Source organism: Zosterops lateralis (genome assembly GCF_965231275.1).
Source record: "Zosterops lateralis genome assembly, chromosome: 1".
Classification (NCBI taxonomy): Eukaryota; Metazoa; Chordata; class Aves; order Passeriformes; family Zosteropidae; genus Zosterops; species Zosterops lateralis.
This window is the reverse complement of record NC_139762.1, coordinates 14,606,834-14,622,323: the sequence shown is the minus strand read 5'-3', so window position 1 is coordinate 14,622,323 and position 15,490 is coordinate 14,606,834. Positions and strand designations below refer to the sequence as shown.

Sequence of the window (15,490 nt, the reverse complement as noted above, 5' to 3'; positions counted from 1 at the left end):
TAACATTATAATGCATTTGCTCAAAATAGCTTTATTTCTGTGTAAGCTTCCAGTTAAGATATCTTACAAACAAAATATAGTCATTCTTTCCAAACCCACATTTTGTGTATCACATGCCTCTCTAACTCAACAGAGCTTTCCAAGAGGAAGTAAACAAAACAACAGTATTATTTAGAACTGACCATCTGTTTTAACACGAAACCCAAAAGTTCATTTCCTTTCCACTACACTGGGAAAAGGTCCTAATATGTCTTCATATTATGTGAAGAAGCTGCTCAAAGACTTTTTCCCACTAGAAGTCTTCACACTTCTTCCCACTTGAAGCAAGCAGGCACTAACTTCGTAATAATATTAATAGAATCTCTGCAGGTCTCTTAAAAGCAGATGCAAATGAAACACAATTGATTTCGCTGAATTTCAGTTGCAGTTTGCTTACTTAACACAGTTAACTCCAGCTCATGAATGTTTACAAATTCCATTTCAGCACATATCCATGAAATTAATCTCCATCCCATTCTCACCAGAAGTATTCTACTCAAACCAGCAACTTCTTGTGTGTCTTTCTGGGAGGTTCGAAGTTTGTCTAAGCAGCAGTAAGCACCAACATCACCTTGAACTTCCAGTGACCTGGGCCAGATAGAGCACCACACACACAAACACTGTGGGAAGCATGAGACTTCACTCCAGACAAGACCAAACCATATTCCTCTGGTTTTTATCTCTGCACTCAGTGGGTGTAAGCATGAATTATGCAGAGTGAAGAGCTGACTGAATATTTGAAAATGTTAAGTCAAGCAAAGAAAGCCCATGCCTGCCTTAGTTTAGAGAAATAAAGCCAGGCTGTAAATCTAAGTGTATACCAAATTACTGTGGTTATTTTTGAGAAATAGTGTTGAATTTATCAGGACAGTGATAAAGGAATTTATAAGATGCCAAGGCCTTTAACATTTACACTTTTTTAATCCCAAACTAATTTGGCAAAAAATAAGTATATTGGAGCAAATGAATTTACGAATAAGTGACATTAGGTTCATACCTACATTGTTTCAAAGTAGCTCTATTTGCCCAGCTGCTCACTACACCCAGTGGCTGTTAATGGCAGACCCACCAAACACAGACATTTTGATTCCTAAAGCATTCCACAGTCTGAGCATTTCTATTCATAAAAAAAATACATATAATTGCAAACAACTTTTTTTTCAAGTTGTTCAAAATACAAATTACTATTTCAGTGAGAATTTAAATGGGAACAAGTTATATTCATAGACATACTTTGAGTTTGTTGGATTTTTGGGTGTTTTTTTTAAATGAGATTACATCACAATTTCCCCAATATTTTTTCATGGATAAACAAGTGTCTGTGAGATCTCAGAATAAGCACTTCCATAGTATACCCAAAGTGTGAGAATGAGTAAAGGGTCTACATGCCTCAGTCTAGCCAAAGAAAACACAGTTAAGGATGGTGGGGTTCTGTTTTTTTCAGCAGGTTTTTGGGGGTTTTTTTGTGTGGTTTTTTTTGGTTTTGTTTTTTTTTTTTTTCTGCTGAGAACGTCTGCCTACTAAAAACTGAACTGAGGTCATCAAGTATGCTATCATCAAGTTGGAAACTTATCAAGATGACATATGTTTTTTGAGTCTTCATAGAGAGCAAGTTACAGAAATCTGAACAAAACAGGTTATTAACCTATCTTTAAAATACTGGTCTAATCACTAAATGCCCAAGAAACCTGTATTTTTAAAATAATAGAAGTAAGTTACACAGCTGACTAAATGCTAGCTTAAAACAGTCATGTTTCTTGTAGCCAAATATTTTTCAAAAACAGTAACAAGTCAGCCCATTTGTATTCATGTATAAACAGAGACACATAAATGCAAAAAACACTGATATGTTTCCACTGAAAACTATCCATATTTCCATAATAAAACCTGGAAAAAATTACATTTCAATAAATTTTTAGACATCTTCTAAAAAAATTATTCAAATGAGCATTTATTAATTTTTTTTGTTTATCAGGTTACTACCATTCACTGTATTAACCAAGCAACTTCACATGTAGTGATATTGTTTAACACAAATGTCCACATCTTACACTGGCTCAGTTGGAGTGCTTTATGCACTTTCTCAATGAACTATGTAAAAGGCTTAAGAAAAGCTGTTTCAGAAAGGAACAAAGGAACAAACAGCTTAGCAAAATCAGTTTTTTCCATGAAGTTTGTTTCATGTTTTGCTCCTTTTTTTTAAGGAGGAACAACACTAAGCATCATAAATTATTCCAGAAAGCAACTGGCTAACCCTTACTCATCCATTCTGGTTTAGTAAGTGACAAAAGAATAACAAAATATAGGGACAGAAAAAGCTAAATAAAGTCACCTTACTATGCTGCATTTTAATGCGAAGGATGCCATCAAAGATACTTCTCTCATTCCATTTGGAACAGCTGCTCTAAGGGTCTTTGTATTTGTTATAAGACAGAACATCTTCTCCATGGAGACAGTGGAATAGAAGTAAATATATTCTTCACATCACTTAAGTGTTTTATTTTACTATGGCAGTTGACTATACAGAGCAATAAATCCATCAAGAGGACAAGTGGTCCTTAGCTGCTCTGCATTCTGTATTGTGCTGATATGACACTGCACAATTATAGCATAAAAGCACCACCAAAGACAAAAGTTACATTTATCACTGATCCTTAAGTCTGAAGAACCACAGTAAGAGCAAAGTGATTTCAAAAATACAGACATCAGGTAGTACACAACACAACATACTTCTCTTCAAGAATATAAGGACATTCCTTGTGAAAATGAGCACTAAAACATTAAATGTTCAGTTTTCCAATATCCAACACATTTCTGTCCCAATTTTAATAAAGAGAGATATAGGCAAATGCTTCATTTTAAGCACAGCTAATCCTACAGATCTCAGTAATCATTTAATTACACATTTAGATACCATCTGTTTAAATGCTTTTTTACAAAGTATGCTTAAGTGTACAGATGCAAAATATCCCTAACTGGAGATATATTCCAAACCTCACATTAATGGGGCCTGTATTACATTCTAGCAACACAAAAACAGTTGATAAACTTGCTGGGGAGGAAAAGCTAACGACCCAAAACTAAAGGAAGCCAGGAAGATCAGCTGTAAAACACACTGCAGGAAACTAAAAACCAATGACTAATGACCAAAATACTTGAAAAGACCCATACGTGAAGGTCAAGTGAGAATGACTAATTCAAGGATATGAACCAGTGCATGTTTATATTGCATCTTCCTAATCAATGCTGCAAGTCCTTTAAAAAAAGGAAATTTAACTCATAGGTGCCATCAGTACAGATGAGCTTGGCAAATGCAGAGATAAATACTACTAATTGCTAAGTATCTTGTCCATCTATACACAAAAACAATACTGTAATAATGGCTTTGCTTGCTTCAGTTGCAGTCAGAGTTTTTCAACTATTAGTCACACACATAAAAACACCCACAGAGTTTCACTATGAGGAATTACCCCACTTGAAGGCAGCAAGGCAAGGTAACATCCAAAGAATAAGGTATTGAAGTCACCAGAATTCAAACTTTTGAGGAGAAGAGCATGTGAGGAGCTAAGAAGTGCATTATTTAAATAAGTCTGTGTGTGTGTGTATATATATATTTATATTTATATTTAGTGACAACTTGCACCAGCCTCCCTGAGGCCTGAAAGCAAGAGCTAAACTGATCATGCAGCTGAGCACTTCAATATGAGATAACCAACTAGAGGTTTTAATTAGCTTTTCATGAAATCTTATCTGTGCACTATTTTTATGGAAGAAATTCCTGAAAACTCAGCACTGTTACTCTATACAGCTTGAGTAATCCCAACATTTCAGACAGTCAGGAGTCTTCATGTCCCAAGACTCCTCACATAATTTTTCTTTATAAAGTCTTAGTTGAAATAACCATGTCAATTAAGTTTTGTCACAAGAAATAACTACAGGCAAAGTATCTATTTCTGAAAAATTAGCCTAAGAGTCATCATTTGGCCAGTTTTCAAGGAGCCTTGACAGTGCCTGTTCCAACAGAGGCAATTAAGGATACTGTCTGTGAAGGAGTGTGGTCCTGAAACACATTTCCAGACTGAAGTCTGTATCAGGCTCAGATGCTTTCAAGAGCTTCAGCTAACAGGTGTGGCTTTCCAGAGAAAAGTGGCATATTTACATCACTTTACAGTTTTCCACAGTGTTTCTTACCTACATGCTTTTGAACAAGTAATTCAAAGATACTTGTATCTATAACTTCAAACAAATAGCCAATTTAAAAAAAGCCTCTTAGGTGACTGCAATCTAAATATCGACTTAAAAAAGAATAAAAACACTCAAGGCCCAACAGTGTATAGTTATTGTCTCAAGTTTTATGTAACTAGCAATTCCTCCAACAACAATTTTTGAAAAAAAAAAAAATAAAACAACACTCAACAGTTTAAAACCAGCATGTTTTTTTACATATATTCAACTGGTAACACAAAGCTACAACATCAACTTACAAACGCCTTTTTTTTTTTTTTTTGGTGCATTAATATTCCCCCTATTTGAGGTTTTTTCATCCTTGCAACCTCCTTTTCCTATCTGAACTGTTAAAGAACCAGAAAGGATGGAAAACCCACGACCTCAATTAAAAAAAAAAAAAAAAAAAAAAAAAAAAACAGGACAATAACCAATTTCTCACATCTGTCAGGCAAACTCCATAACAAATGTCTAAACTCTGTGTGTTGACTCTCACTTTGGGACACATGCAGGAAACACACACACAGCTGTGCTGATGTGCCAGGCTGCTTTCATTGCCATTTGTACTTACACGGTCTTTGTCATCAGCTACATCACAAAGGATGTCATCCAGATCCAAGATCCCACCATCCCCATGCTCCAGCCGATGGACTTGTATCCAGTAGTTTGGATCCTGCACAAAAGAAGAAGAAAATAGTATCAGATAATTATCACATGCCAACAGGAAATGTCATTCCACCATACAGTCAGTATCACAGTCCTACAAATGCTTAACATCAAACATCTATTTAGGCCAAATTTCCGTAAATAAATATAAATTGAGATGTAAAGCCAAAGTTCTTTTCTTAAATTGCTTCAAACTAGATATGTAGTCTTCTCTCTTCTATCAAATCTGCATGAGTCACAATCCCATCACTGACACACAGGACTCTGATACATTCCCAATATTACTGCGCATCACATTCCCAATATTCCTTCTATAAAAGGAAAATACATTGTCCTCAAAATAAAGCATGTCAGACAGTGGTCAACAGGCACAAAAGGTTACATGCAGCTGTAAAAGGTGTGAGGTTTTTACAGAACAGCTATAAAAGGCACAAACCGATATTTAAACACCATCTAAACATGTTCTACCTGTTCTTTGCTAGAGGTCATAAATGGAATATCTAAAACTTATACTAAGAACACTTTCCATATCTAAAATAAAAATATATATATACACACAGATACATATACACACACATATATGCATACAAATGTGTGGGTGTGGCTTTGTGTTTATACACGTGTCTAGCAGTAACTGGGAAGACTGGCTTTATAGTCTTTATTATTAATTTTGATAGCAAAGGAAGCCATAGAGAATAAGGTTGTGTCCACAAAGTGTCTCCAGCATATGACCCAAGTGCTGGTTAGTACTCAGCACGCTATTCTTAAAGGATTTGTTTCCTAATGGGGGAAAGTTGCCCTGTAAACACACAGCCCGATCATGCTAATTAATCCTGCTTCTCAAACACACCCCCAGCGCCCCGGGCTGTTGTTCAGTGTTTCACAGTAAAAGACCTTCCTTGCTTTTCACTGAGGAGGCATGGCTGCACAAAGTTTCTGCTGGGAGGACCATCAAACTTGCATCAACTTGCAAAGTTCCTGACTTCCTAAAAATAGCAATTAGCATCAGCCTTTTCAGGTATGGTGTCTAGAAGTGACAAAGCAAACAAACAAAAATAATGAAAACATCCAAAGCCAAACCTGAACTGAACAAAAACCCACCCACGCTAGAAATAGAAGTCATAAACAAATAAATAAATAACCTCCACCCTAAAAGGCTTGAAAATATTTTGATTTCTTAAAGATGGAACAGAACAAGAAATGGGACTACCAGAATTCCTCTAAATCCATATGTGTATTTAAATCCTGACAAAACAAGCTGCACAAAAGAACATCAATAGATATCCATCTTGGTTTTTAACATCCAAGAACTCTATGTATTTGCACATGATATATATGCATAGGTCAAATATTTTGGTGATATTTGATAACTATGAAACTTACTTCATTGTTTGTTTAAGTACATCCACCTTAAATACTGCTGCAAGTCATCATCATCGATTATCAGATTTCAGAATTACATTTTATAGTCATTAGGCTAGTCATTTCAAAAATTAAATTACAGAACTTTTTTCTCTGATTTCTCTAAGTATTACATATAATTACCTTCCATTTCTTCTAAGCAAGTAGTTATTATACAATTAACTGGATTTCTAGTATGTGGGTTTTCTCTAAACATACTGTTGTAGCATATTACAGAAGATAACTCAGCATACATTTTTAAAAAGTAAAGATTCAGGAATAATTAAAAATGGCATTACATTATTTGCACTGTCATGCATACAGAGGTGCATACATAGCTTACTAATACACAAACCTGCTCTGTAAAAAAGGTACATACTGCAAATAATAGGATAAACTTTCAAGTTTGAATACTCCACTAATACAGACAGGGCTGGACAAAGTCACCTGTGTACACCAGAAATCTTTCAACATTTCTTAACAAACATGTTTGAAGGGAAGTCTGCTGAAGAGATGCCTTTGTAAGCTCTGCTCTCAAATTAAAAGGAAAAAAGATCCTTCCTCATCTTCCAGCCTGTTAAAAAAAATCTACTCTGTCTCTCATATCTACACCAAAGACTGAAACACATTTGCAAGACCAAGACTAAGATGACACAATCAGACAAGCTGTGAAGCACCTTGCACTCTTAAAGGACTTGATTCAGGTTTCCTTTGCTGAGATTCTCCATCTCAAAGCTAAGCTGGAATTGAACCATAAATCAGCCTTCACTGAAAAATCAGACAGAAAACCCCATTTGGGCTTTTAAAAAGCCTGATCCCTCATACGTCATCCAATTCACCATTTTCGTCTGCAACAATTAATCTTCTTACTGAAGAATGGAAACATTAAAAACAGGTAACTGCAATACTGGCTCAGTGACCTGACTACATCCATCAAAACAAACACCACCCAAGCTTGAATCTACAACTTCAATATCCATGTTTCCTTGTTTTTTGCTTCCTATCACAGCTATTTCCTACCTCCAAGGCAAATGTAAAAAAAATTCACAATTACAGAATCAATAGCAGAAACACCCATTTCTACATGACTATTGTGCTATTTCAGCATGCACAATCTACTTAAAAATAGCTTTGATATATAAGCTGCATCACTTCTGCTAATTACTTCCTTTAAAAGTTTCTCAATATTGCATAAGAAGTTTTAGATAGACTTCATTTTTACTGCATCACCTCCTAGCACTGCCACAGCCTGAACTGCTCTGGTTGCTTTTCCTGTCAGACAAGGTCCTGATACAAAACAATACGTGAGCAAGACCAGACAAGAAATATATAAAACTAGTTTGGCAAGAATTTACTCTGGCGGGATTTGGTAAGTAAATATGAAATAACAATGCAACTTTTCATTAAAGCTCTCTCCAAACATCAGAACAGTCGTCTCTTGAGGCCCTTTTACTCTATTAAAGGTTTTGCATAAATCAAGCATTTGGTGGGGGAGGATTGGGAGGGAAGAGAGGTCTAGGAGGGGAGTACTCACATTATACAGAGATTAGCTACACCATATTGGGGGGGAAAAAAGAGAGAGAAAAAAAATTGAAACTAGTGATTTTACCAACTTATGAAAATCCCCAGCTATTTATGGTTCCAAGTTTTAGCAGTTATTTCTATATATTTTTCAGCCAAACAACATGAAAAAAACAAACTGCATAAATGTTCACATTTAAATTCTACTCTGTGATCTGTCTAAAATGAACATAATGTTATACTAGAGTCAGCTCATATGCACTGTCTGCTAAACACGAAAGAAACTGAACTGAACTAAACTTGACGCATATTGGAATTTAAGTACTCCTACACAGATGTTACAAGCGCATCTCTATTCATGGCTTGGTCAAGTTGTATTTCTCAATCTCAGCCAGCAAACAGATATCCATGATTCCCTCTGCAATAGCAGTAATGCAGTCCTCAAACATTTTCTGAAGCAGTCAAATACACTGTTTTGGCTTAGACCAGCTCCTAAAGTGGAAACTGGCTATTCCCAGAGTTTACTGGAGTTGACATAACTTTATCTGTGGGGCAAAGTGCTCCAGTCACTTCTTCAGGACACCTGAACACCTTTGGGATCACCTCTCTGGGTGGCAGTGCAAGGGTCACAAGTGAGATGACAAAAACAAGGGACTGCTACCAATATGTATCCATAGTGATCTGCTCAGGACGTGCAACAGAGTGCTTACACAGGCTAAAAGGAAAATGTCTTCTAGTTATTAAACAGAAAAAAAAAATCCTAAGTCTATAAAAGTCAAGTTTCTGTAAAAAGAAAATGGAAAAAAAAAACCAAACCAACTATTTTTAAAATCAACAAATTTTTCAAAAAACCTGCCTCAGAGTTATGGTTTAGTCAGACATGATGCTGTTGTTTCAAAATCTGAATTTGTATACTAGAATCAGATTTTCATATTCTGTCAATAAAACAAAGTCACATTTATATTCTTTCACTGCTATGATTGTGTAAAAGGGTATTGCACTCTCCAAATCTGCAATGCATTTAGACAGAAAAACAAGTGGTGATAGAGAACTCATTAGCTTCATTGCTCCACCAATGTGTAAGTTAGCAAAGCACAATTATTTTGAAAAAGCTGCATAGATGCCTTTGTCACTAGTTCATGTAGAAGAACCAGCAAGTTCACTTCATTGAATACAAGGATAGAAGTAATGCTAAACCTGATTTATAATATCTTTATTTAAATATTGCATCACTTAGCTCAAGTCTAAGCAAGCCAGATCTTCTGTTTCCTGTCTACACCCATTTAACTATTTAACTTGATGATGATTATAAAGGTACTCATAATTTAAGCTCATGAGCACCACATTTTCTAATCCTCAGCAATGGGAGATAAATATTTGCTAAGTGAACACCAGCACTGAGACTGGAAGCAAGAGCACATTACAAGGGCAACAAGAATGCAGCCATTCAAATTTTGTTTATTACATAAAATGACTTCTAAAAAGCACAAAGGAAAAACTGAGAAAAGCATTAGTTTAAGTAGTATCATTCAGTATTCTGTAGCTAACAATTTCATGTTCCCACATAATGGAAACAAGGACCATATGTGGAAAACAATATCTAGAAATTAGAATGGAAACAGCACTGTGTTCTTATTAACTGCATAGGAAGATTTCATATTCCTTTACATCTAAATAGGTGTCTTGGTTTTCACAAATGTACCCTTTCAAAAATATATTGAAATATTTAACATTAAAAGTAACAGGAAATAAGATTATTCCTTGAAATACTTTGTCCCTATCTTGTAAGAAGACAGCACCACAAACCTCTGAGGAGTAGCAATCTATTTAACAGAAAGCAGAAAATCAGGCTCCTAAAAGCCTGATGAACAGTGCTCAGTGTTTACTAATTGTGCCCACTACTGCGATTTAATCTCACCTGTCACCAGCAGGATGTCCTGAAGCATCAGAAAAACAAGATTAATCTGCCTAGCTACAATTACATACTTGGAGCTGGGATGGCAGAGGAGTGTGTGTGTGTAATTTCGTGTGTGCTGTTTGAAGCCCAGGCAGAGAACACTAATGAGGGAGGACACCAAGCTCTCCCCAAGAGGTCTTTGTACTTCCTGACTTTGCCCACACTTCCCAACTGCATTCCCCTTCAGCTGGTGCAGACCAGTTGACACCACAATTTGTTACACATCTGGAAATCAAGTAAAACAGGTACTTCCCCCCTCACACTCCTGTATTTTCTAATCTATTCTTGCCCAAATAGGGAGTGTATTTTTTACCACACAGCTCTTGGGAAATGGATTGGCTTTGCCAGCAGAGCTCCCAGAGGCTCTCCATCCCTATCAAGACCATGTTTCTAGAACAGAAATTATTTAAATTTAGATATAATTTATAGATTTTTGCTTTAACACAGATCCTTACATGATTTTAAAAAGCCACTATCAGCTGGACAGTTGTGCACAGGTATTTTAGTGTAACTCTCAAAGGAAAACGGACTCGCCACCAGGACAAAGGTCAGAGCAGAAGCATATCCAAGTATGTCAATATAACTTCTCAATTATAGATGAGGAGATAAAGGGAAAGTAAGTATATTATTAGTTTCTGCTTAAAATCATCTGGAATTCAAGATTTCAAGGCCATGTGTGTGGCTGTCTTCACTGGATTGAGTTTTTTGAGAACAGATAAAGCCTTTGTGACAAGAATACACAGAGATAAAAACCGACTAAATCACGAGGCTGGGGTGTGTACTGGACTTGTCTGTTCAGCAGCATATGGCACTTGGGCGTGTTAACAGTCTGAAAGGAAACTATGGTTAATAAAAACCTAATATATCTGAAAATTTGCCAGTGAATTCATTCATTTCCCTGTCTAGCTCTGTGCTGCAGGCAGGAACCATCCAAACAAGCAGTCAGGTGCCAAAGACAGCCGTGAACGTTTGCAACGTCAGCTGCCTTCCAGTTCCGTTCCACACAGCCTGAGAAGCCAGCAAGAACAAGTCCCTGGGTTTAAATTGCATTTCCATGCCATCATCTGTCTCCTCGAATTTCAGGCACAAAGATCTGCTGCATAACACACAAGAGCAGCAGTGGGACAATCAGTTTCAAAGCCAACTGTGCTCTCTAAAGTACACTGATGCTGCAGCTCGGACTGTTGGCAATACCAGTACAACAATATAAGTGCATTCACTGCATCGGCGAGGGCACAAGTCAAAAAAATACTTAACATTAATGAAAGCACCCCAGTAAGGCTTAGAAAGCAACTGATACCTGTAGCAACTCTTAAGTTACCAGGTGATGAGTTGAAGGGACAGTTATCTTTTCCATTTCTGACCTCACTCCACCTGCAATCACTCCCCTCACATAAATTTTAGAGCGCATTTACATACACTTGCCCTGTATCCCATGAAGTCAAGAAAAAAAGGGCTACAGACTACAACAGAAAATAGCCGAGTCTTGTACAGCAGAAAATAAGCATTATCCCTTCCATCTTTTTGATCCTTAACCTGTAAAACTGCACTTTGTTCTGAAGATGCACCACACTAAAGCTAATTTCTTGCTATTCTGAGAAAGAGGAATACACATTCAGGAAGGTTACACTGCATGCTGTAATGAGAAGGCTTGGTCTAGGACTCAACTTTTTTCAAGCATACCAGATTATACATATTATCTTCAACCAAGGGATGCACACTAATCTGATATGAACCAGTTATGAAAAAAAGAGAAACACACAAGCGTGATCACTGAAGCATCTTGTTCTACTTTTGCATTCACCAGTGCTTTCCCAGCTTTGCTAAAAGGGCTTTAGCTTACCAGAAATCCATCCAAGACAAAATCTGAACATATGGCAAGTATCCCTCTTCCTGACACATGGAAATGTTAGAGAGGGTGTTTATGAAGGAAAAAAAAAAAAAGCAATACTTGGCTTTCCATGCATCCTGTATGTCCAGCTTCACCAAAATTTACTTAAAAATTAATCACATTATACTATCAATGTCAGTCTTCAGTAGAGAAGTCTGATAGCCAAAAAAATGAGCCAAATAGTCATTCACTCCAGCAATTAAATGCCTCCCTCCTAGAACCCACTAAATAAAACTAATATGGTCAGTAAACTGCTGGAACACTACTACATATTGAGTTGTGCTGCATTACTACTGGAGTACAAAAAAGGCATCAAGGAACTACTTAATCTTGCTTGAAGTGGCAAAAGGTTGCTATTAAAAATGGTAAATTTGGCCGTTAACCCCTTCACAGTTCACATAAACTTTTGAATATATATTAAAAATCCTTGCTTTTCTGAAAAGAAATGGTAATTTCCTAATTTGTAAGGATAGTAGTCCAAGATCTACTATAGCAGTAAAATTCCTGTTTTCCTACCCTAACAAGGATATGCAAATTCTTTCCATTAATGCATTACCCCCATACTTTATGAAAGTCTGGAATTTTCATTTAATGCATCCACTTTACCTAGAAGCAATCTATACCAATCCATGAGAAATCATATCACTAATTGCTTTAAAACAACTTTCCTACGTATTGCATAATTTCGTTACCTATTAAATAGAACAGAATCTCTATATGTCCCCATAACTTAATGTCAAGGAATAATTCAGATTGGAAGGGACCTCAGGACATCCCAGAATTGGATAGGGACCATGCTGAGCAGCCTTCCTTTGTCTCCTGGACATGCCCTGCTGACACTGCCTGCTGCCAGTGTTCAGGGCTGGCTCCTGCCCACTCACTGTCCCCAGCCCCAGCCTGTGGCACGGCATGGGACTCCTTCTTCTCTAGTGCAGGACTAGGCATAGAATCCTAGAATTGCTTAGGTTGGAAAAAACCTCTGAGATCATCAGTCCAACTGTTAACCCAGTACTGCCAAGCTGACCACAAAACCACGTCCCTAAGTGATACATCTACATGTCTTTTAAATACCTCCAGGGATGGTGACTCAATCACTCCTCCAGGCAGCCTGTTCTCCAGCTTGATAACCCTTTCTGTGAAGAAACCTTTTCTAAGATCCAATCTAAAGCTCCCCTGGTAAAAATTGAGGACATTTCTTCTTACCCCATCATTTTTTATGTGGGAGAAAAGACAGGCCCCCACTTTGCTACAGCCTCATTTCAGGTGCTTGCAGCAAGTGATGAGGTCTCCTCTGAGCCTCCTTTTCTCCAGGATAAACAACCCCAGCTCCCTCAGCTGCTCCTCCTAAGACCTGTGCTCCAGACCCTTTCCCAGCTCTGCTCCCTTTCTCTGGACATGCTCCAGCACCTCAGGGTCTTTCGTGCAGTGAGGGGCTTGAAGCAGGACTCCAGGTGTGGCCTCACAGGTGTGCCCAGCACAGGGGGACAATCCCTGCCCTAGGCCACACTATTGCTGATCCAGGCCAGGACGTCACTGGCCTTCTTGGCCACCTGGGCACACACTGGCTCGTGGTCAGCCTGACTGCTGATCAACACCCCCAGGTCTTGGGGTTCTGGCTACATTTCACACGTCTCCTGGCATCCTGTTCCAAAGATATTGCACTGAAAACATTGCTCATTGTCAAAACTAATGACATGATGACGTTTCTTCCCCGCACCCAGCTCTGTAACCACTAGGAGGTGCCACCACCAAAGGGCAGGTCCAGGTCAGCACCTGGACTCTGAGCCGAGCACTGAGCCAGGCACCTGTAAAAAAGGAAAGTTACTTTGTGCTGCCACTAGAATGCATGTGGCAACCAAATTTGAGAGTCATTACATGAAGAATAAAGCTTTACATTTAGCTATGAAAGACTAACACAGTTTTCACCATGACTACTGATAGTTTACACTATGAGCAACTATGTTCTGTTTGCTATGGGGAAGAAGTTAAATATGACACTGCGTCTCTAAACTCCATTATACCCACACTGTGGGCACCAAATAACACTCTCCTGCCCAAACTGCAAAATAAAGTTTTTACATGGGATTTATTTCAATTCCATGTGAAGAAAATCCAAGACAACTATTGAAGCACTGCCATGAACTCCAATTGTGGTAAATCTACAAGTAAGGAAAGATAAATGTGCCATTTTCAGATTATTTTGCTGTAACACAGAGCTTCATTCATAATCTGCATCTAAATACAACATATAATGCAACAAAAATGTTTCTTGATTAAATTTTTTTTTAATTATTAGTATTAACTCCACATGACAGATAAGAATTACAGTAATCAAATCCATAGCTTATGAATATGCAGTGAAATGTACTGTTTATAATGGTGCACAATCTTGTATGTGGGGATTTAGAATTTGGGCAACAATGCTGAAGAAATGCAGAACATCTTAGGATTGCAGCTTGACAATTGAACCAGAAGTGAATCTGATGAAAGAAGTGCTTTCTGTTTCTTCCAAGAGTTTATTTACCTCCACCCATCATTGCAGCATTACTGGGATTTAAGCAGTTCATTGTTTTTTTCAGCCACCACAACAGCTCTTCAAATACACTACTAGATTTAGACCAGAATGATGGGTTTTACTGGAATAACCAACCACATATTTATGTCTGTACATATAGACCTGTATGTTACAGAACAACATGTGTTACTCCTGACAGATGCTGATTAAACAAAATGAAACAAAAATAAGTGAGTCTGTTAAAGTGTTTCAAGGGAAAATTTAAGAGGGTAGAGTTGTCTACTCAAGTGACAGCCAGCTTAAGCAGAAGATCCTAATTTATTTCAGAAATGTACTTGAAATAAGATTTTCATTTGGGGGCCATCAATCTCAAATACCATGAAAGATAGAAACAATCACTTCTGATATATGTTCCCAAATGGGCACAGTCAATTAATCGTGTAGTATGTGAACTCTAAACAATTATTAATACACAGAGAGTTGCAAAGTCACTATTACATACAATGTAATAATTACATACATTTCCAACATGCTGTAAATATAAAGTTAAGACAAAATATTAAATACCACTCTGCCCTCATGGCTGTATTATTCCTCAGAGAGCTTCAGATTCAAGGATTGGTGAGTAGGACTTTGCAATATAAACAGCTTTGCTGAACCATGTGGAAGGAATTCGCAAGTTATGTGAATCACAGAAAAATTTATCTCAATTTAGGTCAGCTATGATATCGTATGTTTTTGATAGGATTTAGAGTTTTAGCACCCTGGTGCTTTACACCTTGTCAGCCATGCACAGGGGTACCCACCAGATCTCCCTGCCCCTCTGCAGTTGCTGTAAGCAGGGTAGACATGGAAGGAGATCCCCCACACTCCCTGCACTGCAGCACACACAGGCAGCAGGTGCCTCGGCGCTGCCTGCACAGCAATTCCCTGTCTGCCTTGGAGAAGGAGCAACGTGTCACCTATGGCTGTTGGATCAAGTTGTTGGATGGAACAAATAAAGTGGCAAATTAAAATATGCTGAAAAACACCTACAAATTAACACCAGAATAGATACACAGACCATTTCTACTGATTTGCATTGTAGGAAAACCCTGCTAAGAGTGAAAGGTGCAGGAGTTTCCCCTGTGCTCTAGAAAACTGTTCCCAAGACTACAAGTATGTTCACCATCTCTGTCCTTCTCTCCTATGTGCACATTCTGGCTCATGGACAGAGCTTTCTATACTGCTTGAGCAGGCTGACATGAGGCCAGGACCTCCACACACCACCACTCCA

The 15,490-nt window shown here is 37.7% G+C and overlaps 1 protein-coding gene across 12 annotated transcripts in view; it reads right to left on the bottom strand.

Annotated features, from left to right (window-relative positions):
* Nucleotides 1-15,490, bottom strand: part of PARD3 (par-3 family cell polarity regulator) — a 444,272-nt gene that overhangs the window by 390,843 nt on the left and 37,939 nt on the right. For all 12 annotated transcript variants that reach the window (XM_083880512.1, XM_083880506.1, XM_083880515.1 and 9 more), the window contains exon 2: nt 4,835-4,936. In XM_083880512.1, coding sequence (XP_083736638.1) covers nt 4,835-4,936 — 102 coding nt within the window. The remainder of the gene's footprint in view (nt 1-4,834; nt 4,937-15,490) is intronic.